The sequence below is a fragment of the Typha latifolia genome, chromosome 8 (assembly GCF_019914945.1).
Source record: "Typha latifolia isolate L0001 chromosome 8, TyphaL0001v2, whole genome shotgun sequence".
Classification (NCBI taxonomy): Eukaryota; Viridiplantae; Streptophyta; class Magnoliopsida; order Poales; family Typhaceae; genus Typha; species Typha latifolia.
In genome coordinates, this window is record NC_133093.1 from 5,214,186 (window position 1) to 5,240,987 (window position 26,802).

The 26,802-nt window shown below is 36.3% G+C and overlaps 1 protein-coding gene across 1 annotated transcript in view; it reads right to left on the reverse strand.

Annotated features, from left to right (window-relative positions):
- Positions 1-1,386: 1,386 nt before the first annotated feature.
- Positions 1,387-26,802, reverse strand: part of LOC140793451 (methyl-CpG-binding domain-containing protein 9) — a 46,196-nt gene continuing 20,780 nt past the window's right edge. The window contains exons 6-11 of the mRNA XM_073144932.1: positions 20,460-20,765; positions 17,927-18,262; positions 16,859-16,957; positions 14,533-14,964; positions 9,763-12,201; positions 1,387-2,532 (exon numbers count right to left, since the gene is read on the reverse strand). Of these exons, the coding sequence (XP_073001033.1) occupies positions 2,281-2,532; positions 9,763-12,201; positions 14,533-14,964; positions 16,859-16,957; positions 17,927-18,262; positions 20,460-20,765 (3,864 nt within the window). The 3' untranslated portion in view covers positions 1,387-2,280. The remainder of the gene's footprint in view (positions 2,533-9,762; positions 12,202-14,532; positions 14,965-16,858; positions 16,958-17,926; positions 18,263-20,459; positions 20,766-26,802) is intronic.

Consider the following 26,802-nt stretch of genomic DNA (forward strand, 5'->3'; position numbering starts at 1 on the left):
ATTATAAGCTTCTCTCACTCTATCCCATCAATCTATTTTAAATCAAATCGAAGGGTATTATGGTATTTTTTTATTATTTTATTAACTTTATATCACATCAAAAATAATTATTACACCATTATTCCAGAATACAGGTGAACATAGGAATAGCTATTCCTAGAATACAACCATCACTTTAGGAATAACAAATTAGGTTTAGCTATTCATATTCCTCTCTATCCTAGATATGAACAGGGCTGTAGAATAAGGATGGAATAAGCATAAATATTCTAATTTTTAATACTAGAAGAAGAGGGTTAATACATATATAAGTTATTATAATATTTAGTTCAATACTAGTATAAGGTGTAATAATTACATTTGATATGATATAAAATTGGTATTAAAATAAGGTAATTGTATTGGGAATTGGTAATATTTTTAACCCAATGATGAAAATACCCTTGACTATATGTTAAAATAGTAGTAAATAACATTTTTATGAAATAACATTATTTTGTATTAAAACTACAAACTTAAAATACTCTATATTGCACTATGAATAAATAAATATGCACTACGAAGTAATGCAAGATTATAAGTCCATATCGCAGAAATAACATTGCACTACTTGTATAAAATAACCATGTGCTAAATAAAGAGGCATTGCGGGGTTATAAGCCCGCATTAAAATAACAATACATTAGAGGATATAAAGAGGAACTATGAGGGAATACAGAGTTATAAGTCTGCACTTAATATAAAATAATTATACACTAAAATAAATAAATAGACATTGTAGATTAATACAAGATTGTAAGCCCACACTGACGGTATAATGTAAGATTATAAACCCGCACTGCGTTGTAATGCAAGGTTATAAGCTCGCAATGCAAGAAAAGTATGCAGGCTTAATATTTTTTATTTTTAGTTTTGCAGAATTTACTAATTAAAAAAAATCTCAACTATAGGCGAGATGTCTAAAATTCAAAAAAAAAAGAGACGAGAAAAAAAAATAAACTGTAGCTAAAATAACTAATATTTAATAGAAAAAATAATGAAGAGAGGGAGAATCTCAAACTATAGGTGAGGTGATTTGTAATTAAATATTGTCTAATCTATGGACAAAATAATAATTGTAGATTATTATTATATTATTTTTTAAAAATTATATGGAATAAGATGTAAGAAAATGATAAATTACTATACTAGAATAAGATAAGATATTATTTAATTACTATACCAGAATAAGAAGGCTTATTCTAGAATAAGTTTATTCTTATTCGCTGTAGTAAAATTCATCCAAAGCACTGGAACATAATTATTTAAAAAAAAAAAAAATTACACAACTGTATGAGAGGAAAAAAAAAAGAAACAGTAAAAACCAGTTCGCAAAAGTAGAACATCTTATCAAGGAATTCATATATTGAACCACGAACTTCAATATTACATCAAGTGACGTACTGTTTTACCATTGTAATGCTTTTGTATTTATATAATTGCCTATAAAGAGTCATTTACACAACAAATCTGGAATATCCAGTACAGATGATGACTACCAGTTGATATCTCAAAGGTTTCTCCGATAAATGACGGCCCCTGATTGACGCGACACAATTCCATTCCGGCAGTGAAATTAGTTAAACAAGCAAACCTCTCCTCTGACCTTAATCCAAATTCTACAGCTAATTGCAGCGTGCTGCAACAAGGTACGTAGGAAACGAGAGCACATGACAATATCTACTACAATATTTGTTGATATATATATATATATATATATATATAGAGAGAGAGAGAGAGAGAGAGAGAGAGAGAGAGAGTACGACAAAGATTCTGCAATTTCCAATGAGAATCATTCCACCTACAGTTCTTTTACATTGGTTGCAATTGTATGTTCTAAGAATCTCCCATCACTTCAATGGTCAACCCACATGTATGCAATCCACCTGCCGCTGAGAAAGCTGCTTTTCCTGGCATCTTGAAGTGCAACTCCCCTCAAGCAAGCTGTCTCTGGTTTTCGACAAGAAAACAATTCTCAGTGCTGTCAATTTTACTTTTAAAAGTATATACATCAGAGGAGGTAGTGGAGATAACACCAGAATGCGCCTTTTCTCTTGGTTAGGATTAATGAGAACTGATGGAGTTGGGTGGTAGCCATGACAAATTATCAAGGCTGCGTCTGTAAAAAGCTCTTGGATTGAAGTATAGCTGGTCTTCTTGACAGCATCATCATGATCCTACAATGAAGCTGCCTCACAGAATTGGGACAAACGGTTAGTCTCGATATACTTGACAGCATCATTACGATGCTACTTCTGGATCTTTTCGCTTCTTGCCCTGCTTGTTTGTTGTCTTCAGACTATCTGCTTGGTCTGAACTGGGAAGGGAGTCTTTGTTATAGATAATAAAATCATCCAGGGTGTATATCCGGAGAGCAAGGGATGATACTGTTGGAGTCTTAGCAGCAGCTGTGAGAGAAGACCAGTACCACCAACCATTCCTGAGATACTCTGCTTTGATCATACCCTCTAGCAAGATTGTTGCTTGAACCATCTAGAAGAAGCATCAACATAGTTGATTAGAAATACAATAACATACTAAAGTAAACCCACCAATTATTTTGAAGAAATTAAAAGGGGCATTCTATACAAAGTACTTGCTAGAATGCACCGTAAGTTACTGGAGAAAGGCCTGAACTTTCGGAAATTGAGCTATGGCATTTAATTTAAAGCCATGATTTGCAACATGTGAACTGATATAGTTTATAGGCGTGAACTTTTTTTCCAAATGTATTTACTAGTTCAGGCATAAGCTTGTTTTCTGAATGAATTTATGTTCCTGCGGCATATGATCTCTCTAAATTTATGTTTTTCTTTTGGAGTTGCAAGCTCATACCAACCTAAGCTTGTTTAATTTGTAATTGAGCTTAATTTCCTCATTCAAGTTGAGCTAAACATGAGTAATAACAAGCTGCTACATGACAAGATAAAATCAACAATAGATCTTCTAACTAGATTAGATTCAAATTTGATTTGAACTGAATATTTGCCTTAAGTAATATTAATAAATATATCTATTAACATATTTATAGATACCTATATATAAGTTACAATGAAGCATAAACACTAAACCCTCTAATTTGATTCTGCTCAAGCTCAATTTAAAATTAATTTCAAGCCTGAGGACACCTGTCATACAAGTTTGGCAACTAATTTCTGACTATGTTTCCCCAGCCATCATTATCTAGCTCCATAATTTTTTACTCAAAAAAATGCTACTCTTTCTATCCTACATATTAGATGTCACAGAAAATACAAACAGGTTCTCTCTGATAATGTCCACTCCAACTCCCCAAATCAAGATTGAGCAATAAGGCTAGAAATTTCCTTATTACCTTTTTGCCATTTATATCTCAAGCCTACATCATGCAACACTATTAATGAAGCTACAGTAGGTTTCAAGATTAGCAATTAATTGTCAATTTGCATGATATTTTGTGATGCATAGGCGCAGAATCCTTACACTAAAAAAGTAAGTGCTATTTGCAGGGATGAAAATTCTATGCACATGCAACTTTTTGGAAAGGCAACATTACCCCTATATTGAACTGTTGGAGTGAGGAGCCTAAATGATGCAGGAGAACATACCTACCATAAAAATGAATGTAGGATAGATAAAGGAGAACAATGGATTCAAGGAAGATCTAAGATTATAAGAAAAAATAGCAAGGTTCGAAAAATTGGGACCGGAATCAGAATCGGTCTTCCAAAAAAATGATACGTATTAATTGGATCGGACGTATCGGTCGCCTTGATCAGATCGGATTTTTTTAAATTTTGTAAATTTCCAAATATTATTTAAAAATATAAGAAAATTTTTAAATTTTTTTAAAAACAATAAAATATAAGAAAATAAAAAGAAAATTACAGTGCAGTGGAAACTGAAAAGAATAAGAGATTACAAAAGGAGCGGGTGGAAGAAAAAGTAAACGAAAAAAAACTATGGTGCAGCGAAAAGAAGAAAAGAGAAGAAAAAAGAAGAATAAGAAATAAAAAAATTGAGAGAAATAAATAAATAAATAAATAGTACATATCGGAGTTTGCTAGAACTCTGTGTTGCCGGAGTAAGATTTGCGTCGCCAAAGTTCGTTGGAGCTAGATCTCTCCATTAGAAAAACAATGTCTATATGCTAAGGAGAAAAAGAGAGAAAGAAAGAGTAAAAGTGAAAGAGAGAAAAAGAGAGAGAAGAAAGAGTTAAAGAGAGAAAGTTCAGATCGAACCTGGATTCGGATTGAGTTTGGCAAATCTTGCTAACCATGAAAAATAGTGAGTTCAATAGAGAAACAAATACAAAAGAAAAACAAGAAAAATGAAACATAAGAAAAGAAATTATCCCGATATGAAATCTAAGTAATGGTCAAGGTTCTAACTAAGTATTGAAATCGGGATCGAAATTGGCCATCTAAAAATGATACATATCGGCCGTATTTGCAATATCGGCCGTCCATATCGACCTGTATTTCAAAATAATCTTTAAAATACAGAAAATAAATAAAAATAGAAAAATAATAATAATATATAAATATAAATTATTCATATATGAAGTCTAAGAAATAAAAAATAAAAATAAAAATATTATTTTCTACTACCCATGCAGTCTCTCCTTTCTCATACAAATATTTTTTTCTAACTCTCTCCCAGTAACCCTCTCCTATTAACTCTTCCACTAACTCTCCCACTAACTCTCTCCTATCTTACTCATTATCTCTATTCCCACTCTAACCCTCCAAAAAATCTCTGATCCCAACCTCTCCCTTTTCCTTTCCTTCCATCTCTTTCTCTCCCCCACGCACTCATCTTCCCCTCCTAACCTCTTTCCTAAGTGATGCTTCTTCAATATAGTTCCGGCCTCCATCAACGTTCGTTGAACTTCTCTGTAGATCCGGCTCCATCGACCTCTAGCGAACTCTTCTGATGTAGATTTAGCTCTGTCGACCTCTCTCCAATAAGTTTATCACTCTCTTTTCTCTCTTTCTCCCTTTCTCCCTTTCTTTCTTGCTATCTTCCCTCTCTTTTTCTTGCTATCTTCCCTCTCTCCCCCCTTTCTCTTGGTTGATCTGGTTCATTTCAGCTGAAACGGCCGAAACTTGGCCGATCTGACCGATACCAGATTAGGATCGGCTGAAACGGGGAACTATGGCAAAAATAACTGTCAGATCTTCTCTATAGTACCCAGCGGTATGTTTGCTGTAGTGCCCAACGGCACGAATTGCTATAGAACTGAAACCTCAAAAAAAATCTTTTGGTTTCAGGTGTGAAGAATCAAAGAAAACACAGGAAAGAGAAGGATATGTAGAGAAGAGAATAACAAATGAAGAACATAAGAAAGAGAAGAAATAAGAAAACAAAGGATTAGATGAAAATAATAACTAGTATAATTGCACTCACATGGAATGGTTGACATCACACCCAAGGTTCGAAAAATTGGGACAGGGATTCGGCCTTCGGGTAAACAATACATATCGGCCGAATCGGCCGTATCAGTTGCCCAAATCGGATCGGATTTTTTTTAATTATAAAAACTTCTAAATATTTTTTAAAAATGCAGGAAAATTTTAAAAAATTTAGATAACATGACAAAAAAAATAATTATTCACATGAGCCTTAAAAATTAAACAAAAGTACTTACTCAAAAGTCAAAACTTCGATGAATACTGAGCTGGCTCTCGTAAATCTCTGTGGTCGTCTTCATCATAATCACCATAAGTTTGTAAATAATGATGTCTAGAGCCTAGTGCTCCAAAGAGTGATTGTATCATATCATTCATATCAAATGGATCTTATTGTCTCTGAGGTGAATAATAATCAATATGTGGATCTTCTGTCTGAGGATACTAAGGATACTAAGGATACTAAGGATACTAAAGAGGATAATAATCAACATACGGATCATGTGATGGTTCGAAACAATAAATACTTGATGAAGATCTCTCCGTTAGAATTTTTCGTCGGAACTAGATCTCTCCGTTAGAATTTAGATAGAGTAAGAGTTTGAAGAAAATGAGAAAGGAGTGAAAGAGAGAAAAAGAGAGTGAGAAAAAAATAAGGTAAAGTCAAAAAAGGTAAAGTTGCCTAGCTTGGCTTGGGGACATCGATAATTGATGTTCTTGGTTCGGATCTGGGTCAAATCCATTATGGATCCAACCCGGTTTAACTAAAACAGGCCGATCCTGATCCGGATCGGGATCGGCCCTGGTTCGGTATCAGGTTTGACCGATCCCAATCCGATGAACCTTGATCACACCAATCAACACTTCACACAAAGGAAGAGGAAGAAAGAATCTTTTCTATACTGACTCAAGTTCCTAGTTGGATTAGGTTAAAAGCGACACCTTACTCATATACCGACTAATAAAACCTAGCCAAATACTGACTTCTTGACCCAGAAGATCTTAAATTGAGCCTAAAACAGAACCAACTACAAAATTTTTAAAAATGCATAAAAATAAGTCAAATAAATGATGAAAATAGAATAAATTAACAAAAAATAAACTTAATCCTATATAGACTTAACTCACTAAAGGAATAAAGCATCATCTTTATGGTCATTTTAGCTAAAATGGCTTTGTGGTTGCTCGGTCAATAGTCATGATACCCAATGTTGTGAAAAGTGTTCATGGTATGCGAGTGCATATGCAAGAGTAGATGCAGTCTAGCAATAAAAATATTAAAAGGAACATATATAATTTACCTATGTTGTATATTGGATATCTTATAATAATAAAAAAAGATAATTCTTTTTCACCCTCTTGAACTATCACCAATTTCTACAATGACTTCTTCAACTTTTTTTGGTACATAATGACCTCCTAAACTATCAAAAATACTTTACCCTTTGTTGCCGTTAATAAAATTAATGAATTGACCAAATAACCCCTTCACTTATAATGGTGGGATAATTAAGTGGCTTAGTTAATATTAAATACTTTAATTTTCTAAAATTACTTCATTGCCCTCGTGCCCCTTCACTTCTCTTCCTCTCTTCTCTGTCCTTGATCATCAATACCATCTCCTCCTAATGGCAAATTGAAGCTAGTGCGCTAGCTCTGCCCAAAGCCGATCTTGATGGAGATCTTCTCATACCGCCAACCCTCTCTATTCTCGTTCTCACCATCCCCATCATCATCTATGGTGATGATTCCTCTAATGATTATGTCTATATAGACATGATGGTGAGCTTCCTTGGTATAGACTATTGTGATGCCTCATTAGCGCATGACATTGTGTCTCATGACTCATCCCAAATGGAAAATTTGGTATCAATTCAAGAAAACAGCTTGAGAGATCTACTCTTAGTAGGAGCAGATGCTACTGAGGCCAAGAACTTGTATCTAGCCTATGCAATGATCACAAAGCTAGATGATCTCCTATTTGCACAAGACAATATCGACAACTCGTTGAACCCATCCCCACCCCAAACCAATCACCGAATTCACCAGCTTCAGCAGGGAACATCTGCAACTCCTCACCATCCTCCCATCGATCCTTCTCAGAGGGAAAAGATTAGAAGATTTAGTGGTCGAAATCGAAGCTTTGAGAGGAAATCAAAACAAAATCGACCAGAAACTAATTGAAATCAAGATGGATCAATGGTCGAGGGTTACTATTCTTCGTTATAGAGCACGACCCCAAGGATGCTGACCCCAAGGATAAGCACAAAGACGACAACAACCTTGCATTGCCGAGGACTTGAAGTATGAGGGCGCTGGTGTGCTTTGTGACCAAGAAGTTGGTGAGGTTGATAAGGCAGGCAACGTGGCATTCCCAATGGGTAAGGTGAGACTGGGCTCTTCTTGGATCTTGGTGAGGGTGGTGGCAGAAGACGTCGGGCTCAAAGAGGAGGGTGACAAGGAGGAGGATTAGGGCAGCAATGGGCACCATGTACATGAGGAGGTTGATGGAGTTGAGCTTCTCGGGCTCAGAGGGAGAGGAGGAAGGGTGATTCTGTCCACCTAAATTTTCTTTTTTACTTGCACGGGACTTGCACATGCATACGAGGGGTAAAATTGTTATATATTTATCACGTGACATCTTATGAACTAAAATAGATAACAAAAACCTAACGGAATGGGTCAAGTGAGGTATTTCTGATAGATTAGGAGATCATTGTGTATCAAAAAAAATTCAAAGTCATTGTGAAAGAGTAATAGTTCTGAGGATGAAAAGGGAATTATCCATGATAAAAACTTATAAATAGGTAAAAGTTGCTATACAATATAAGGAGATTATATCCATAATATCCTATCCATAAAGGGATGCTACTCTTTAATCATATGATTACTCGATAAATATTTCCAAGTATGATAAGTTTCATTAATAAAATTAAATAATAAAAAGTTATATTGAAGCTCTATAGATACTCAAGAATTGCATATTGCATATGCGAGGCAGTTAACCCACCGCTCATTCCCCAAGAAAAAGCATGTAGGCGAAAGAAAAAAAAATCTCGTTTTGCTATTTCTATCAAGAAAAATAAAGATAGAAGCAAGATGGACTGGCTTTTACCAAAACTCTCATTAGAATGTTGGGTATTGCACTATTTTACTATTTACCAAGGTAGTATGAATTATTAATTATCTAGACTCGTAACAAGTTGTCAAAATTTTGAAAAGAACGAAAAAATTTGTTACAAAATCTGAACCCATTGAACAAGAAATACATATATCCAACAAGAGTAAGAATGAAAATTAGTTCAATGGAAGCTTGGAAAGGAATTGATATTGTATTGGTAAGAGAGCACATCCCTGAAACTTCAACTGAATCAAGAAAGGATAAGGATTTACACACATAGTGTAGTTTAATTGTAATTATTGGGACAAGGATTCGTGTGCCATGGGGCGACCAAGTGCCGATGAACTATCACCACTGTACAAGCCAGACCTTCACATAAGAGGCATAAGTTAACACCTTCCCAACTGAATACAGGCTCGCACAGGTTTGCATGCTAGGGGGAAGGGGAGGGAGGGAAATGCAAATCCAGCACCAGGAAAAACCAAGATACTCCATATTGGTGCTGATAAGGTGTATACATGCCAGATTGCCAACTTATCTTAGCACACCCAACATGAGAACTCTTGATGTTATGGTCAACCTTATTGTTTCCTTCAAATCTCAATTTAGAAGATGACTGTTAAGGGTCTGTGAGAAACCATGAAGTTACTCTCTTTTATGTACTTCCATCCAACATATATAAAATAGCAACAGAGATCTTGCTTGCAACAGAAAAATAGATTGAATTGATCAATGAAATAGGCTCAGTTTGTTGGTTTAAAAGTTGATGCTACAAGAGAGTACTAAACTCAAGGCAAATCCTCCCAATCCAAGGACAACAGCCAAACTAAGTTCATGAGTAGTCTCTAAGGAAAAAGTTATGGTGCTAATGTTTAGATATAGACAATGAATAAATATTCATAAGTAATGAAAATAAAGAGAGGATGTACTAAAATTTGTTGACTTTTTAACCTGAAGGACAAAATCTGAAAATAGATACTTAATAAAAGCATACTATTCCTATCATTTCTAGGTCATGTAGTATGTCAAAAAGAATAGATTGAATCTTAATGACCATTATTCAAACCTTTTCCCAGCATATAGAACATAGTGTCCCTATAAATCAATAGGTCAAGTATGAAGTGCTCTCTCAAGAATAGTGTGAAATTTGTATAAGTATCGAACCAACAGAAATAAAAAAAGCAGCATAAGTATATTGATAAATTAGCATACCTCAAATATTGACTCTGCAGCTTTGACAAAAGCACGCCATGCACACCTTTTCATTAGGAGAGATTTTGAAGGTCTTAGTGCTTCCTCAGGCAAAGCTGCATCCATATCAAGTAAAATTATCTTTAGCCGCTTTAAGATCTGAGAAGCTCTCCCTAAAAGAGGCCTCAGTGATGACTCAGGAATTGTGCAGCTCGGACTGACAGCTGAGGCTGTTATCTTATCAGCAACAGAAGATGCTTCTTCGCCACTACTAATATCTAGAGAGACTCCCCCACCAAAATTTACAAGGGAATTCTGAGCTGACTTAGCAAGCTGTCTGGAACAATTCATCTCCTTTGTTGAGGACATCAGAGGAGATTCATCAAAAGAGGCCAACCAAGAATTCAGAACCATATCAGTATTTTCAGTTTGATTCAAGATAACTAGAGGATCCAGAAAGAACACAGCTGAAGGGACAAAAGATGGAACCCCATTTGACCCAATGAGCCCTATTTCCTGCACCAACTCCTTGTTCGTACCTCTTACAATGAACCTTTTGCTAACCTCTTGAAGGTCATAAGGGCATGCTTTCCTTGATAATCTGACTAGTCTAGGGCTGATGTCTAACTTCCTGTTCTTATATGTGTCAGTAGCATCAATCTCATCAAAGTTATCCTTTTCCTTGATGCTCTCAGACTTTGTAGGTTTCCCTTTCATAGGATCATCACTTTCTTTACCTTCACTAGAAGCAGGATTGCCCTGTGTGCATCTTCCATCATTATGTCCTTCAAGTTCCTTGGGAGCAAAAAGAGTCTGGTGACATGACAAACAGTGGTGCCGAGAAGGCCAAACAGGTTCCAGGCATTCACATCTGTACATTCTCTCTTCATAACATACTTTCGCCTTCTTTCCTCGTCTTTTTGGCAGTTCATTTACTTCAAGCTCCAAGCAAGGACCAAACTTGTTCTCAAGAATTACTGCAGCCTTAGTAGTCAGAATATGTGGAGGTTCATACTTTTCACTGATGGAACACTTAAATGACAGTTGAGGAACATCAAAAGATTGATTCTCCTGATGAAACAGAAGTCGTTGCCATTGTAAGATGCTATCCTTTAGTTCTCTTTCCCTAGGATCACTATCCTTCAACCAACCAAGAAGATGCTGGATTTCATTGTCAGATTCATATAGAGAAAACATGGAGGAACTCCACTTATTCAAACCAAAAGTAGATTGACCGTAGGCATCAGATCCATTAGGGAATATATTTCTCCTCGGAATAGAACATGATGAGGCTAAATTCCCTGAACTGTTTGATATGTGGTATCCCATTACAATGTCTTTGTCTCTTTCCTGGGGAACACTTCCATCAGCAACCAACCAAGGACGCTTACCTGGTCTACCTATAACCCAGTACAATCGACCAGAAGAATCCCTTCCCAGATACTCTCTTCTCAAAGATGACACCATAAGCTGTGATTCTAGACTGGCAATTGAATTCTGCAACTGTGAAATCTCATTCTTTAAGGAGTCCATTTCAAAATTACCACTACCAGAATCAGATCCAATGAAACTGGGATGTGTATTACATTGGGGTAACATATCATTATTGGAATCAAATACTTCTCCATCTGAAATACTGATCCCAGAAACTATGCGCATCGAAGAAGCAGTCTTTTCCACATCTGTTCTTGTAGCAGAATCAGAAGACTGATAAGATCCACAAAGAATGTCAGTGCTATTCGCAGGTGCATTCCTATGCACACTTACCATGCTTGTCGTATCAGAACTACAACATTTACTGTTATTAATACCCAGCACTCTCATCTGTAAATCTCCATGCTCAGCAGCACCATGGGGCGTTTCTCTGTTTGTTTCATTATTAATTTCATGTGCAGTATCTACCTGCAACTGTTCATTTTGGCCAATTAATTTATTTTCTGAAGCGAATGTCATACTGGGCGATGGATTACAAGGTGCAGCAATACTGCAAGAAACATTCTTATCACCAGAAATTGTCAAGGGTGTCTCACCATTAGTAACTCGACTATTCATTCCTTCTGGTAACTGGTTCAGATTCATGCAACCATTACTTTGTTCAATATCTTCAATTGAGTCCTCCAATGTCATAGATGCCCTGTGGAGTGGATTCTCTAATATGACTCTACCATAGTTTACATTGTTGTTGAAATGCTCATGATCCACCAATCTACCATGGCTAGTACAAACAGTTATCACCTCTTCCTTTAAAAGATCACCTAATCCACTAAATTTTTTTGTAGGTTCTTTTGCAGCCTTCATTGTTAACAATTCTTCTTTGAATTTTAGGTTTCTCAATTCGACACCTAAACTACGCAACTTCTGCTGCAGGTCAACTGACTTGTCAGCACACTGTTCAAGGTTTTCTCTGATAAGAGCAGTGTTCAGCGCCTCATCACACAGAAATTTCAGCAAGAATACTCTCTGTACTCCACACACACCAGCAGAAGTAAGCAAAAATAGATGGAATATATTTGTTAGAAAAGACCAGAAGCCAATACACAAATTCCTTGAAGCATAACATACAGGAAGTTCACTAGTTACATGATGACAAAGAGACAAATGATCCCAGTATTTTGAGGTGCAATAATTTTAAATAAACAGATTACAACAAATTGAATATGGGGATTGGAGAAAAGACAAGTACATGAAACTCAATCTCAGATTCACATGCATGCGTATGCACAAGACAGAATCAAATGTGGGCCTAAATGTTTGTAGTGGCAGTTCCTCAATTGTGTCATCACTCATCAGAACTACCAAAGATTGACAATATCTTAACATTTGTTTTACTATGTTAATGATATACGAATACAACATCAATTTGTGACAAATAAAGATTGACAATTTAAAGTAACATTTGTTTTAGTATACTAATGATATACAACATCAATTTTGTGACAGGCAAAGATCTACAGTAAGTCCAATGAACCCTCTAAAATTACCTCAAAAGAAAGCTTGGTCATTCTGGATACAGATAAAAAGTAAGAGGGGAAATGGTGAAGTGAGCATTGAGTATGACAAATAAGGTCCTGTTTCTAGAATATCTAGACTAGAGAATGTGGTTGGTCATCCACATAATTATCTAGAAATTATTTTTGGGCATAAACACCTGAGATAAGGGCCTATTATGATGTTCTTAAAAGAGGTAGGAGGTCCAGGGGTGGGATCAAATGGGTCATCAGCCCTACCCATTGCACATCCCACCTTACTGACAACCACGTTGATCAATCAATTTTCGCTCATCACACGGTGGTGTAGAGGAGGGGAAGAGAGCATAAGCTTTTTAACTGGTTCTCTTCTTGGAAAAAGGTAAGCCATAGGCCTCTTTCTCAACAAGATCCATCTCTTCTTCATCTACAAGAACCACATCCCACAATTTGTATGTGTCCAACATACACACATGACTTCTCTGGCCACCACGCTAACTTGCGGGACCCACACAACCTCTTCTCACCATTCACCAATGGCTATGGGTGTCAATGAACCAATTCACTTAGCTCAAATATATATCTCAAATATTTATATAATATATAATTCAAGCTATATTGAGCTGAACATAAGTGAGGTAAGCTTTGCTTGTTTTCAACTTATTTATTAAATGAGCAACTTGACTTCGAACAAAATTTCAAGTCAAACACCGGCCATTCATGAAAGACATGCTAGATTGACAACCCCACCTCCAAAAACGTGGTGAGACCTAAATGCATTTCAACTGAAAGGGCACAACCTCGGACTTCACATTAGCAGGGACGAAAGTCAATGGGAGGTCATCAAGAAGGGAGATAGGGGCAGAAACCATCTACCAATGCTCTTGCCTAGGGAACTAGCCATGCATGTGTTTGGATAGGTAATGGGTGGGGCTGAGTGGGTTGGTCCGGAGGGGAAAATACAGGAGGAAGTAGGGTTGGACAAGGAGAAAGAATGATATTCCCGTAATAACTACAAACACATGAGTAGGGCTTTATTCTACCCAAAACATCAGGATTCTAGCGGCTAAATAGTATGAACAACTTTAATACCATAGTCGAATGGAAGCTTGGAGATATTTTCATACCATTTTACCACAATACACGAAGCTCCTGCTTACTATATTAAATAAGCATAAAAGACTTTGCAGTTTGTATAGAAAATTCATATAACACATAATGGCCCACAATATCTTAAAAAATGGGAGTGAAAATTCAAGACGCAACATGGCACTCTTTTCCACTAAATAAGAAATTTCATTTTTTGCGATTTGATACATTTTTATACTTCTACCAAATTTAAGGAATCTAGTCAAATGAGGCATTTAAAGATAAATCTATACAAATTTGGGTTGTTGAGTTAACTATTTAACTTAGAAAAGCCTTTCTTTTTTCTAGGAAGTTTCAAATATCAAATGAACAATTAGATAAATTTCCCTTTACCTAGGTTTGTAGACTTGTAGTGCACTAGATTTGAATGATCAATCAGTTTAGAAAGTGATTCCAAGCTCAAAACACCCATATAAGTTTGGAAAGTGATTCCAACCATTGAGTAATTCACTTAGATAAACCCTATTAACAGCAATAGATGGTTGTTATCATAGAAAACACCCATATAAGTCCCGATATGGGGTCAACATGATGATCCTTAAAAAATTCTTCGAAAGTCAATGGACCTTTTAAGCTCAAAGTTCTATGGTGTATGAAATACAATCAAATTGAGAAACATAAATATGCTTTCTATTGGTATTGCATTACTATCTAATTAAAGAACAAAGCAACAAACCTCTTCTACACTGAACTCCCAATATTCTCTTTCTTCCATTGTCAATGCTAGCTGACTCAATGCCTCTTGAAAAGCACGAGCTTCCTCTCCGAGATGCTTCCTCTGATGGCGTTTAACAACCAGATTACTTTGGTGTGCATCTTGTACTATACATTGACCAGAAATACATGACGGGCAGTACCAGTTTCCTTCTGGAATGCGAGTCAGTGGAGGGTCTAAGCAATATGTATGATACTCGGAGTCGCAAGTATCACAGAGCAAAACACTATCATCATCTTTATCAATGCCACAAACTTTGCAAACTCCTTCTTCCCATGGAGCTTTGGGCACTTCAGTTGTTGTAAGAAGAATATCATGCAGTTCCCGTTGTGCTTCAGCATCAGGATTCTCAGTAGCAGCATAACTAGCAAACTTTTGGATGACAGAGAGAACCTACAAGATCCAAACAAGAAAGCAAAATCAATCTATTAGGACAACTGAAAGCTAGCTTAAATTTTCCGCAGACATCATGAAGGATCTAATATTTTTCATCACCTATGAATAAGCTAGCTATATCCTATAACTAGCAAACCAGCCTTCTCAAAATGGTAGTAGTCCACAATCACATACAAAATTACAAACCACAACAACAACAGCCACGCCTTTTGTCCCAACTATTTTGGGTATTCCACATACCGTATTAATCTTTGAAAATACTATCCAAGTTCAATCTAATATTACGAAAAAAAAGAAAACAACAATCACAAGAATAAAGAAAAGAAACAAAGAAACAAACTAGAAGCAAGACGAAGAAAATAAGAGAAAGGATGAGAAAAGATCAGTAGGAGACTCCGGCTTGCTGAAAGGTATCAAAAAGGTTTGGCTTCACGTCAATTAATCCACACAAGAATATGGAACTGAGAGAAAAGCAACTTAAAAAAAAGTCATAAATCAGACCCACATACTAAAGCTTTTGCTGTATGGCCCTAGTCCAATATCCTAGGCTAAATCAAGAGTATCAGCCATGGTCCCCTAGACTACCTCGTTTTTAGAGATTAAGAACACAAAAGGAAGAAATTACTCATGTTAAGCATTGAATTTCACAAAGAGTAAAGTACTTACAGGTATAGAAGCCAATAGTAGTTTGAAGGTACTAACATAGTGGGCTCTAGAGAAAAAAGAAACTGTCTAGTAAATAAATTAATGTTATCAGAGGTGCTACTAGTAGTCAAGCAAAATTATCACTTTAATTAGTTAATCTACCATGGAATTGGTACTAATGTAGCAGTAAAGAAAATAGAATATAAATGTTTTAGAACAAGTAGGTCTAAGGCGGATGACAATGCAGAATGCAATTTTTGTAAACAAAGGCATCAAAATGGAAAAAGAGTAATTCATGATGAACAAGAAATATCTATAAGACTATAAGGAGTATCTTCAGTAGGTTGGTACAAAAAATTAAGACGAAGATGAGATTGATGAATGATGAGCATATAATGCATAGAGTCATAGAACAATGGTTACAATGGAATAAAGATTTTTTATGATGGATGCAAGACAAACAAAGCTATAGGGATTAGTGTGTGTGTGTGTGTGTGTGTATATAATTGCCCCTAAAGAAATGATGTGAAGGTGGACGATAGTCGTCAGTGAAAAAGATTGAAGAAGAGATGATAATATCATAATATCAGAAAGAAGACATTGGTAACATGCTCGTGGAGGATAAGTGCGAGAAACTTAGAATCAATTTATATGGTTTGGACATGTCCAATAGAAATATCATGGTGCACCAGTACACCAGTACATAGGAGTGATTTCTTCTAGTGTGATTTTTTTTTCTAACAAAAGTTTTCTAACAAAAGTTTCCTAAAGAAATATCATGCATTGGAATCCTTCTGTTAGACACTTACAAATATTGAAACTGTATAAGACAAATTGCTTGAGATTATTTTCACATAACTGAAGCTAAGTAAATGCTAATTCTTTAATAAAAGATTCTTTTAAGTATCTTAACAATAAAGACCAAGGATAGCAATTGCTCAAGTCAGACTTAGGTTGAAGAAAAAAATAATCTACTTATTGCTTTGTTTAATCCAAAAATACTGAATCTACTTTTGCTCAATTCAAATCTATTCAATATAGCAATTCAAAATGACTACCACTTCATTAGGAGCTAGAAATTCACACTTCATCATCATCATGTAAGCCTTTTCAGACTAGTATAGGGTCAGCTGAGCACAACTCAAAGATGAAAGTTTCCACAAGAATTGACAAACTTTAGAGAGACAATGTCACAATACAAAATAGAAAAATGAGGAAATGCAAAGTTCAAAGATCAGAAATGAACCTCCTCTTCATACAATGACTCAAAACTCTGAGACAACGTATCAACCATTTGCATCAAATCAGGCCGATCACCATATGCTACACATATATTACGAAAAACCTGCAAGCAATAAGTAGTGCTAAGTAATGCTGTTTCTTAACTTTGAAAGAATGCTTCATGGTAACTGTGTTAATGAAGTCTTTGATAATTTAGTAGCTGTTGTAAGCACAACCAATATCTGTGTATCCTGTCCTTCTTTAATATATATTGCTAGCGTTTTAACCTTTTAGAAGAAAACCCAATATTTTGTATTAGTTAACAAATACTTTCCACTCCCTTTTAGACCAACAAATGTGAGACCTGACTCATGCAAATATAATCAAATATTGTAAAAGACAATCAAACAAAGTAATTGCTTGATGGCGTTGGCAAAACCTGCTTAGCCTTTACGTAACCTGGACACCACCTAAATGGTACCCTCAACCTAATTTTGCTCAACCCTTCAGATCTCTCCTCTCATACTCTCTCCCATCCTATCTCCACTCCCCTCCCCCCCTAACCCCCCCTTCCCTCCTATCATTGTGCACAACATCATTTTCTCACCAGTTGCTGGCCAGCAAAAGTACTGTCCAGCATGCACAATGCTGCATGATAGCCAAAGCATTGCTTTCATTATTCATTATGTAACTCTACTGCTGCAAAAGGCACATACAATATTTAGCAGATCTTCATGTTTCCACCCTTATTAATTCTGTAAAAAAAATGTCTCCTTTTAGGACAAACACTTGGAGTAAAGCAAACTTTGAGATGAAGCTAAGATACTTTCCTTCATAAAACATATACAAGTCTTTGACATAGGAATGGCAACACAGTCTGTAATTAATGAAAATATGAAATATTGAACCATGTAATGTGATACTAATAATCTATAAACACATGGTTCACCAAGCTCTGATTACTTAAAGGAGCTTTAAGCTCTTCAAACCATAGAAGCAGCGAATGTCTAAAACACATGAAAGCATCAATTGACTTCACAATCAGAATCAATACCTCGAAGGAAAGAAAAGGAAATAGGTAAAAGAAACATACCTCCCGAACATCCTCAAGGAAAGCCTCATGAGATCCATCATAAGAATCAACAGCCAGTCTTAAATCTATTGTGCGGAAGTCAAGAGGTCGAGAAACCATGGCAGGAAATCCAAGAATGCCTTCATCCTCATTCTCATTAGAATACAATAAAGAAGTCCCAAGAAGATTGCAAAAGACCTTAGATTCATCAGCACAAACAGCACGACGTAATGCAATACGACATTTTTTCATCACTGCATCTGAAAAGGAAATAGGAGTTTTCCTTTTACGTTGCTTGTCAGGCTTTTGTGGAAGAGGTCCACCGGATGCCTCTGCCAGCACAGATAAAACAGCTTTCTGTACCCCCAACAAACAAAAGGATCAAATCAACCATTGCCAAATAGAATTAGATCGATACAGAATAGAAAGCAATGCCAACTTTGGTTTCACAACTTTCATGCTAAATTAATTAGATCTTTGTTGGTGGAAATTTGATAAAAGAAAATATAGCCTACTGACTATCAACTCAAGTTGTTTGGTATATGGACTAGTCTTTCTTGGCATATAGTGGAATTTTGCTCCTATCTCCTGCCAAAATGACAAATTGAATATTATCTGTTTGTAGATTTTCAAAAGATAGTCTCACTAAAGATTGTACATAGCCCTTTGAGGGGAGTTCACAGAAGATTAAGAGCCCTCCATGGAATTATTCAAGATGACAGGAACAGTTAATTACCTGAATACCCTATCTCAAAAAACTTTGAAAGCACTTTTTCATGCCGTCCTCTTTTTTTCCTAATTTTCACAAAGAGTTAATTACCTAAATACCCCCAAAAGCTTTATCATCTTCATCTACATCTCAATTATTTATATCTAGGAGTTTCTGGAGTCCGTTCTAGCTTTCAAGTGCCTAAACTAACTCTGGCCTGGTTTTACTCTGCAAGGAATGCGCACATTACTATAAAGCACGAATACTTCGTTTGCCCCTCCGTACCGGTATCTGATATGTATTGGATATCGATATGGCACCGATACGGCTCGATACGTATCAGATACGACCAGAGGACTATTCGAATTAAAAAAATAAAATTTTAACTTTTCAATATGGCTCCGATACATTTCTCAATAATCCAAACCTTTTTCTTTTTTCTTTGTGTGCTAAGAGATGATATAAAACATATACTTTATATGTATACAATTGTCTAATCCTTTATAATACTTTAAGGCTTTGTTTATTTGATAATGAATTAAATATATAACTTGAAACTTATTTAAAGATCTGAATTAGTTGTAGACTAATAGTTGAATTAGGTTTTAATGTTTCACTCATAGATGGCCGTGCCGGCGGCATACCGGCACGTGGCACAAGGGTGTCGCATGGCACCCCTCCTAATAGCATCGCCAATCGCCACCCGCCGCTCGCCGTGGTCATTGCTTCGTGCCCTAGCCCCCGAAAGAGAAGAGAGATCGAGAGATAGATAGAGAGAGAGAGAGAGAGAGAGAGAGAGAGAGAGAGAGAGGGTTAAAAACTTAAGTTGCGAGTTCATGGTACCTCTGCCTCTCATTATGTAGCTTTCTTTCCTTTTATCTTATCATTTATGAGATAATCTTTTTTTACCATATTTTTATATTGGTTAACAACAAATTGAAAATATATTATTTATTTATTTATTGGCGTATCCATGCGGTATTCGTATCCTACTTTTAAGAATTTATCGTATCCCCGTATCCCATATCTGTATCCATGCTTCACAGGCGCACAAAATATAGCGAGTTTACATGAGGTTAACATGCTAAACTTGTGTCCTGACCAACCTCATATTGTAGTGGAGGATTAAATATGGTGTACATTCCAACTCCTAAAATTTCGTTTAAACCTTTACTCACTTATTTTCTCCCAAACAGCTTAATCTGAACTTGATTGTCAATCAATAAATCATCTACTCTACATTGTGATAGTATATGGAGACCAAATTACCAATATAATGACTTCACGTTTAATGGAACTTGATAAAATAGGGTGTCATCTTATGGAGAAATTGTTGCAAAGGCAATTGCCATCTTTGTCATTCAGCAGATGCTATAATACTATTTGGATGTTTAAAGGAGCTTTCAGAGTCGAAGAAGTAAGTAATCCAAAATCTTAAGCTGTTGAGAAGATATGTGGATTATACTTTCTTAGAATGTCCCTTCCAGCAACATCCTTAATAGACCCAACAATTGTCCCTTCTGGTGTATGTCTTCGAGTTAAATAGCGGATAGGACTTAAGCACATCTGAACAAAAGATGGGTGCTCTAATATGACATCAAATAGCCAAATTTTCCAAAAGCCCAAGCTATTGAAGGATGTATTACATATTTAAATTATAACACTAAGAGTGAGGATTGCTCCTAGGCTGCAAGACAAACTGAAGTGGATAAAAGAACATGCAACTTCCTTTTGCCTCAAATGAAGATCAATAGAGAAACATCATAAGAACGGCAAGGATGAAATTCAAGTTATCATTTGGAAAAACAAAAGTAGAAAGATAACAACAAAATATCAAGGTTCTACCTTTGTTGGCCCTGACGCATTCCCCTTATACACTTCTTTGCTAATGGAATGCTCCAGAATCTTCTTAGCCCATTCTGGTGGATTCTTATCCAAAGCATCATAGATGCATTTTCTAATTCTTGTTCCCACATTAGTCGGCAGCTTCTTTACAGGTTCTAGAGGTTGTGCCCACTCTGGCAAAGTACGACCATTAATACCAGCAGGTTCAGGAGCACGTACTGCATCAGAATCCTTGTTGTCGACTAATAAAACTTCCTTTTCTTGATTCGTAGAATCTGATATCTGCCTTTCAGTCTCTGCAAGAAGCTGAAAATCAAATAGATGAGTGCATAGAAAACTCATTCAATCAAGTTAAATATCATTAGTTCTAAATATGGAAACACAAGTTATGCACTATATAACATTTACTGCATAACTGACAATTGGACATTTCATTTGTTAAGAGTATAAAAATAAAATAATAAAAGATAAAAGAAATAAAACCTCCTTTGTCTATCAGCTTAAGCTTTGAAGGTAATTGGTGGGTTAGCATGGTATCAGTGCAGGAGGTCCTAAAGACAAATCTCACTAGCTCTATCTATCCATTTAATTCATATCTACTTCTTGGGCATATTAAAAATGTCTTGAGCTCAAAGTGGAGGAATATTAAGAGTATAAAAAAACAAATCCAAAAGCCGCACGCAAATTACCAAAGGACAAGAAAACAGTCCATAAATGTAATAGAGAACAAACATGGTGTTTCATTCGTGAATATATATAAATATATCAAACAGGCTACTACCAAAATAAGAAATAAAACAGAAAGGAAGATAAAGTTATTAAAAGAACAAACTAACTGAATAGCTTATTGATTTTTCATGAAGAGCATCAGAAGCCATCAAATTCAAGGTCGATCCATCTACATACTACAATACCTAGGCTGATATAATAAGAGGCATATGAATACTTTACTTAATCACAGTGGCAGGCTGTAAAAAGGTCTTTTATCGAAACATTGGTTACAAATTTACGTACAACTAGTCTAAGCAAGGTAGAGGTATGAAGTTCCACTTCAAATCAAGGTTCGAAGTACCGGCAGATATGTATCTATATTAGCTCAATTCCTACCAACCCATTCCTTAAATCATCTTGTGCCACGCATGTGATGGTAATTAGTCCAGATCTGGACGGTTAGGCAAAAGACAAGAGAGAAATGGGATCTAATATCCTCGTCAAAGATAGCATGCCACAAGAGAGGGAGATAAAAAGATAAGGGAAACTACTCACCTTCACCTTTCGTCGCTCGCCGTCGCCACCACCATCGCTGATGAAACTGCTAAAAGAGGTGCCGTGCGGTTACCCTCATGCCATGTGTCGATACACCTCCGGTACAATAAGTGCCGATTGGCACGGGGCGTGTTGGTTGGCACGGCCATCGTTGATCCTCATCAACATATAAAAATTGTAATTTTTGCTTTACTTGCTCTACAAGCTGAAATATAACAATCTCATCTCCTCCGTTGGGAGAGTTAGACCAATCTTGTGGGATTGGAGATTATCTTACTTTGACTTCAAGTTAATTTCTGCTAGTTGAGTGTTCCTAACTGAAGATCTCATCCGTGGTGACCTCCAATCACTACAATTGGTATTAGAGCGGCTCCAATCTAAGAGAATCAACTCAATCGCAGTAGGTCTCACTCCCAGATCATGGCAGAATCCATGAAGATAGCTACTCTAATTGAGATCTCGAAGCAAAATGAGATTAAGATCCATGGGGCCACAACCAACACAAATTTGAAGCCAAAAGCAATGCAGCAATAAGTGGCAACCTTCCAAGCCCAGACAGGATCTCAGATTGAAACTCTTATCAAGGGTTTCTCTAGGGTCGAAAGAGAAAACCAACTTTGTTCCTTCTTCTTCCTCTGACAATGAGATTGAAGCTGAAGATACTTGGAAAAAGCCCAAGATGGATTCTGCTACTGCAGATTGATTGCACGGTATCCAAGGTAATTCACTCAAATTTCCTAGAATTGAGTTATCTCACTTCGATGATGATAAGCCTAGAGCTTGGGCTTGTAAGTGCAAAAGGTTTTTTCAGTTTACTGCTATTCCTAAAAATCAAAAAAGTCTTGTTTGCCTCACTGTATCTGAATGGCAAGGCAATACCATGGTTCCAAGATCATCAAGAAGGGAAAACTAAATGAGATTGGGATCAATTTGAGGAAGATCTTGGCATAAGATTTGTTGATTTGGGATTTGATAATGTCGTAGGAGAATTGAACAAACTTGAACAAGAGCATCTGTTACTGAATATCAAGCAAGATTTGAAGAGCTCAAATCACTTATGCTCATTAAGAATATGTACATTAGAGAGTACTTTGTTCAAAGCTTTATCAGTGGGCTTAGAGATGATATTAGACCTGTTGTTCACATGTTCAGCCCCCAAAAGATTTCTCAAGTATTCTATTTAGCTAAAATGCAGGAAATGTCTTTAGACCCCCCCAAATTAAAGTGGCCAAATACCCTATTAAGCCTCTACTATTCAAGACCAATTATCCTTTCACTCAACCTCAATTTCCCAATGCCTTCACAAATCATTCCCTCCCACCGAAACTCTCTTCTCATTCCAATGCTGAATCTTTTACTGATCCTACTACTAAAAATCCACTTTGCAACCATTTCTTCCCTCTAATATCATTAAACCCACTACCGATTCAGTCCCAATACACAAGCTATCTTTTGCTGAGATGAAAGCTAGAAGGGATAAAGGTTTCTGTTACAAATGTGATGAGGTTTGGTGAAAGGGGCATAAGTGTATAAAACAACTCTTTATGATGAACTTGGACACTAAGGAGGCACTTGAAGAGCCCACAATAGCTGATTTTTCTGCAGATTTTGTACTACTATGAAAATCTCATTGCATGCCTTGGCTGGCCATTGTTCTTCTGGTACCATTCAAATTCAGGGACTTGTAAATCATTGACCACTTCACATGCTAATTGATAGTGGTAGTATCCATATCTGCTAGAGAAGGCCACTGTGTGCGAGAGCAAACTCCTCCTTTACAAGTCATGGTAACAAATGGCCAAAGATTGGTTAGCGCTACAGTTTGCAGTAAATTTACTTGGACTATGCAGGGGAACATACTTGGTGTTGCCATGTGAATTCTTCAATTAGGGTACATGCTATGACATGGTGCTAGGAGTTGATTGGATGAGACAATTTAGTCTAATTCTATGCCTTTGATAAACTCCAAGTTAAATTATAGTGAGATACAAAAACTATTTGTTTAAAGGAATGACTTTAGATAGACCCTGGCAACTAATTTCAGGTGCTTCATTTGACAAATTGATGATGAAAGGTCACTGTGCTTGGCTCAGCCAGCTCTTTTCCAGTTCACCAGCTGCCCCCACCGACCACACTCCTCTCCATCCTCAAGTAATTGAATTACTTCTCAAATATTCAATCATTTTTGCTAAACTGCAGGACTTACCTCCCATCAGATCTTAAGATCATCATATTCACTTAAAGCCTAATGCAACTCTTCCTAATCAAGGATTCTTTTTGCTCAAAAAACAGCGGTAGAAGAAATTGTTCAAGAACTACTCCAGTCAGGTGTGATTCAACCAAGTCACAACCTTTTCTCCTCATCTATATTGTTGTTAAGAAGATAGATGGGAGCTGGAAGTTATGTTTTCATTACAGGAAGTTAAATGATCTTACTATCAAAATTAAATATCCTATTCCTGTTATTAATGAACTATTGGGTGAATTACACAGTGGACAAGTCTTCTCTAAATTGGATTTGAGGTTGGGTTATCACCAAATTTGAATGTGTCCTACTGAAATTAAGAAAACTTTCCGCACTCATCAGTCTTTTGGTCTATGCAATGCTTCAACAACTTTTCAGTCTCTAATGAATGCAGTATTCTATCCCTTCCTTTCGAATTATTGGTTTTTTGATGATGTTCTACTCTATAGCAGCTTGTTATCAGACAAGCTACACCATTTAGAACAAGTTTTCCTATTGTTGAGAGAACATAAGTTCTATGCTAAGCAATCCAAGTATGCTTTTGTTGTGTCTACCATTGAATATTTGGGACATTTTATCTCTAAAGATGGATAGCAACAGATCCTTATAAAAACAAATGCATGCTCAATTGGTCTGTACTGAAAACTGTCAAACAATAAAGGGGTTTTGGGGTTTAACTGGCTATTACAGGAAATTTGTTCGCAATTATGGGCTTATATCTAAACCACTCACTGATCTGTTGAAAAAGGATACTTTCCAATGTATACCTGCAGCTCAGAAATCATTTTTACTACTAAAAGAGGCTTTGGCATCTACTATTTCAGCACTTCCAGATTTCTCTAATCCACTGATCTCGAAACCAATGCTAGTGGGACTGAAGTAGAAGTTCTTTTAATGCAAGGAGGTCATCCAATTGCCTACTTTAGCAAAACTTTGCGTAGAAATTTCACCTCTTATTCTACTTATAAAAAAAAAATCCTAGCTATTGTTCTAGTTGTTTCCTAATGGAAATATTATCTGAATGGCAATCATTTCTTTATTCACAATGATCATTAAAGTATTAAATATTTCTTAGAACAAAGAATGCGTACTATGTTGCAGCAAAAGTGGCTAACCAAATATGCTTACACAGTCTTGGTTTGAAGACATTTTAGCATCTTATGCATAGATAGCTTAGCAGCTGACCTCTTGCCTCAATCATCCATCTCCAATTCTCATGACCACTTCAAATTGTCTCAAGGACTAGTAAACTACCATGGCAGGATTTATTTGGGTGTTGTTATTGATATCAGAATTAGAGCCATTATTACATGCCTCACCTCCTGCTGGGCGTTCAGGAATTCTGGCCACATACCAAAGAATCAAATAGTTTTTCTGCTGGTCTGGCTTAAAAAACTGTGCTATCAATTACATTAACTACTGTGATATTTGCCAAAGTAAGCATGAGAATTCTTATCCAGTGGGTCTTTCTCCAACTCTTACTGATTCCCACAAAGCTATGGTCTAAATCTCCATAGATTTTATTGATACCAAAATTTGAAGGCAAAAAGGTCATTTTTGTATTGGTGGACCATCTCAGCGAATATTCCCATGTCCTGGCCTTGTCGCACCCTTTCACAATTCCGCAAGTGGCTACATTATTCTTGGATCACATCTATAAACTCCATGGATTATCAAGTCCATTGTAAGTGATAGAGTTTCTATTTTTATCAGCAGTTTTTGAAAGGAACTTTTTCCTAAATTAGGCATTACTCTCAACCTCTCCATGACCTACCACCCACAATCTAATAGGCAAACTCAAAGAATGAATGTTTGTTTAGAATCATATCTCAAATGCATGACTAGCTCAAAGTCCAAGAGATGGAACCAATGGCTATCTCTGGCCAAATGGTGGTTTAATGCTAATTTTCATAGCAGTTTGAAGCTTACTCCATTCCAAGCACTTTACAATGGCTACCTGAAATTCTCTCTCAAGTCAGTTACACCGTTGGCTGCTATGAAGGTAACTAAAAGGAATCAGGTCATAGCTTTACTCAAAGCAGAATTAGCCAAGAGGCCCAAGCTAAAATGAAATTTTTTGCTAATAAGAATAGGACAGCTAGAGAATTTTCTAAAAGACATACGGTCTATGTTAAACTGCAACCATACCGGCAATCTTCAGTTGAACTCAGACAATATTACAAGCTTTCAGCAAAACTGTATGGCACTTTTGTCATCCTGTCTCGCATTGGAAACATTGCTAACAAACTTTCCCTTCGTCCAAAATTAAAGATTCATCCTGTCTTCCATATGTCCCAACTCAAGCTTCGGCTGGGGTCATCCATTCAAGTATAGCATGTTTTAGCTCAGGTAGACATTGAGGATGAATCATTACTGCAAGATCAAGAAAGGGAATAGAGTATGTCCTCAAATTTTAGTCAATGGGCAAACTCTTCTCCACATAAGGCAACTTGGGAAGACTACCTAATGCAGACGTCACTGATAAGACATAATGGCGTGTGTACTAGCGCAGGAAGCACTGAAATTTGATGATCCCTCCTATAGAGATTTAATTCTGATTGAACTTATTTATTACGTAATATTTATGATCAATTTTGTATTTTTTATTTATTTAGAGTGACTTTAGCTTATTTTCATTGTAAGTCTGTATATAGAGCAGTTGTATTTTCTTTTGAGGTTAATGAAGATTTTTTATTGCTCTATCTAGTGGAAAATGCGTAAAACCATTTTTAAGGATGGAGGTGTGAAACTTCATTCCTCTTCTATCTCTTTGACTTCTCTCCCATCTCTTTCTCCCCATCTTCCCAGATTCTATGCCGCCTCACATTTGTT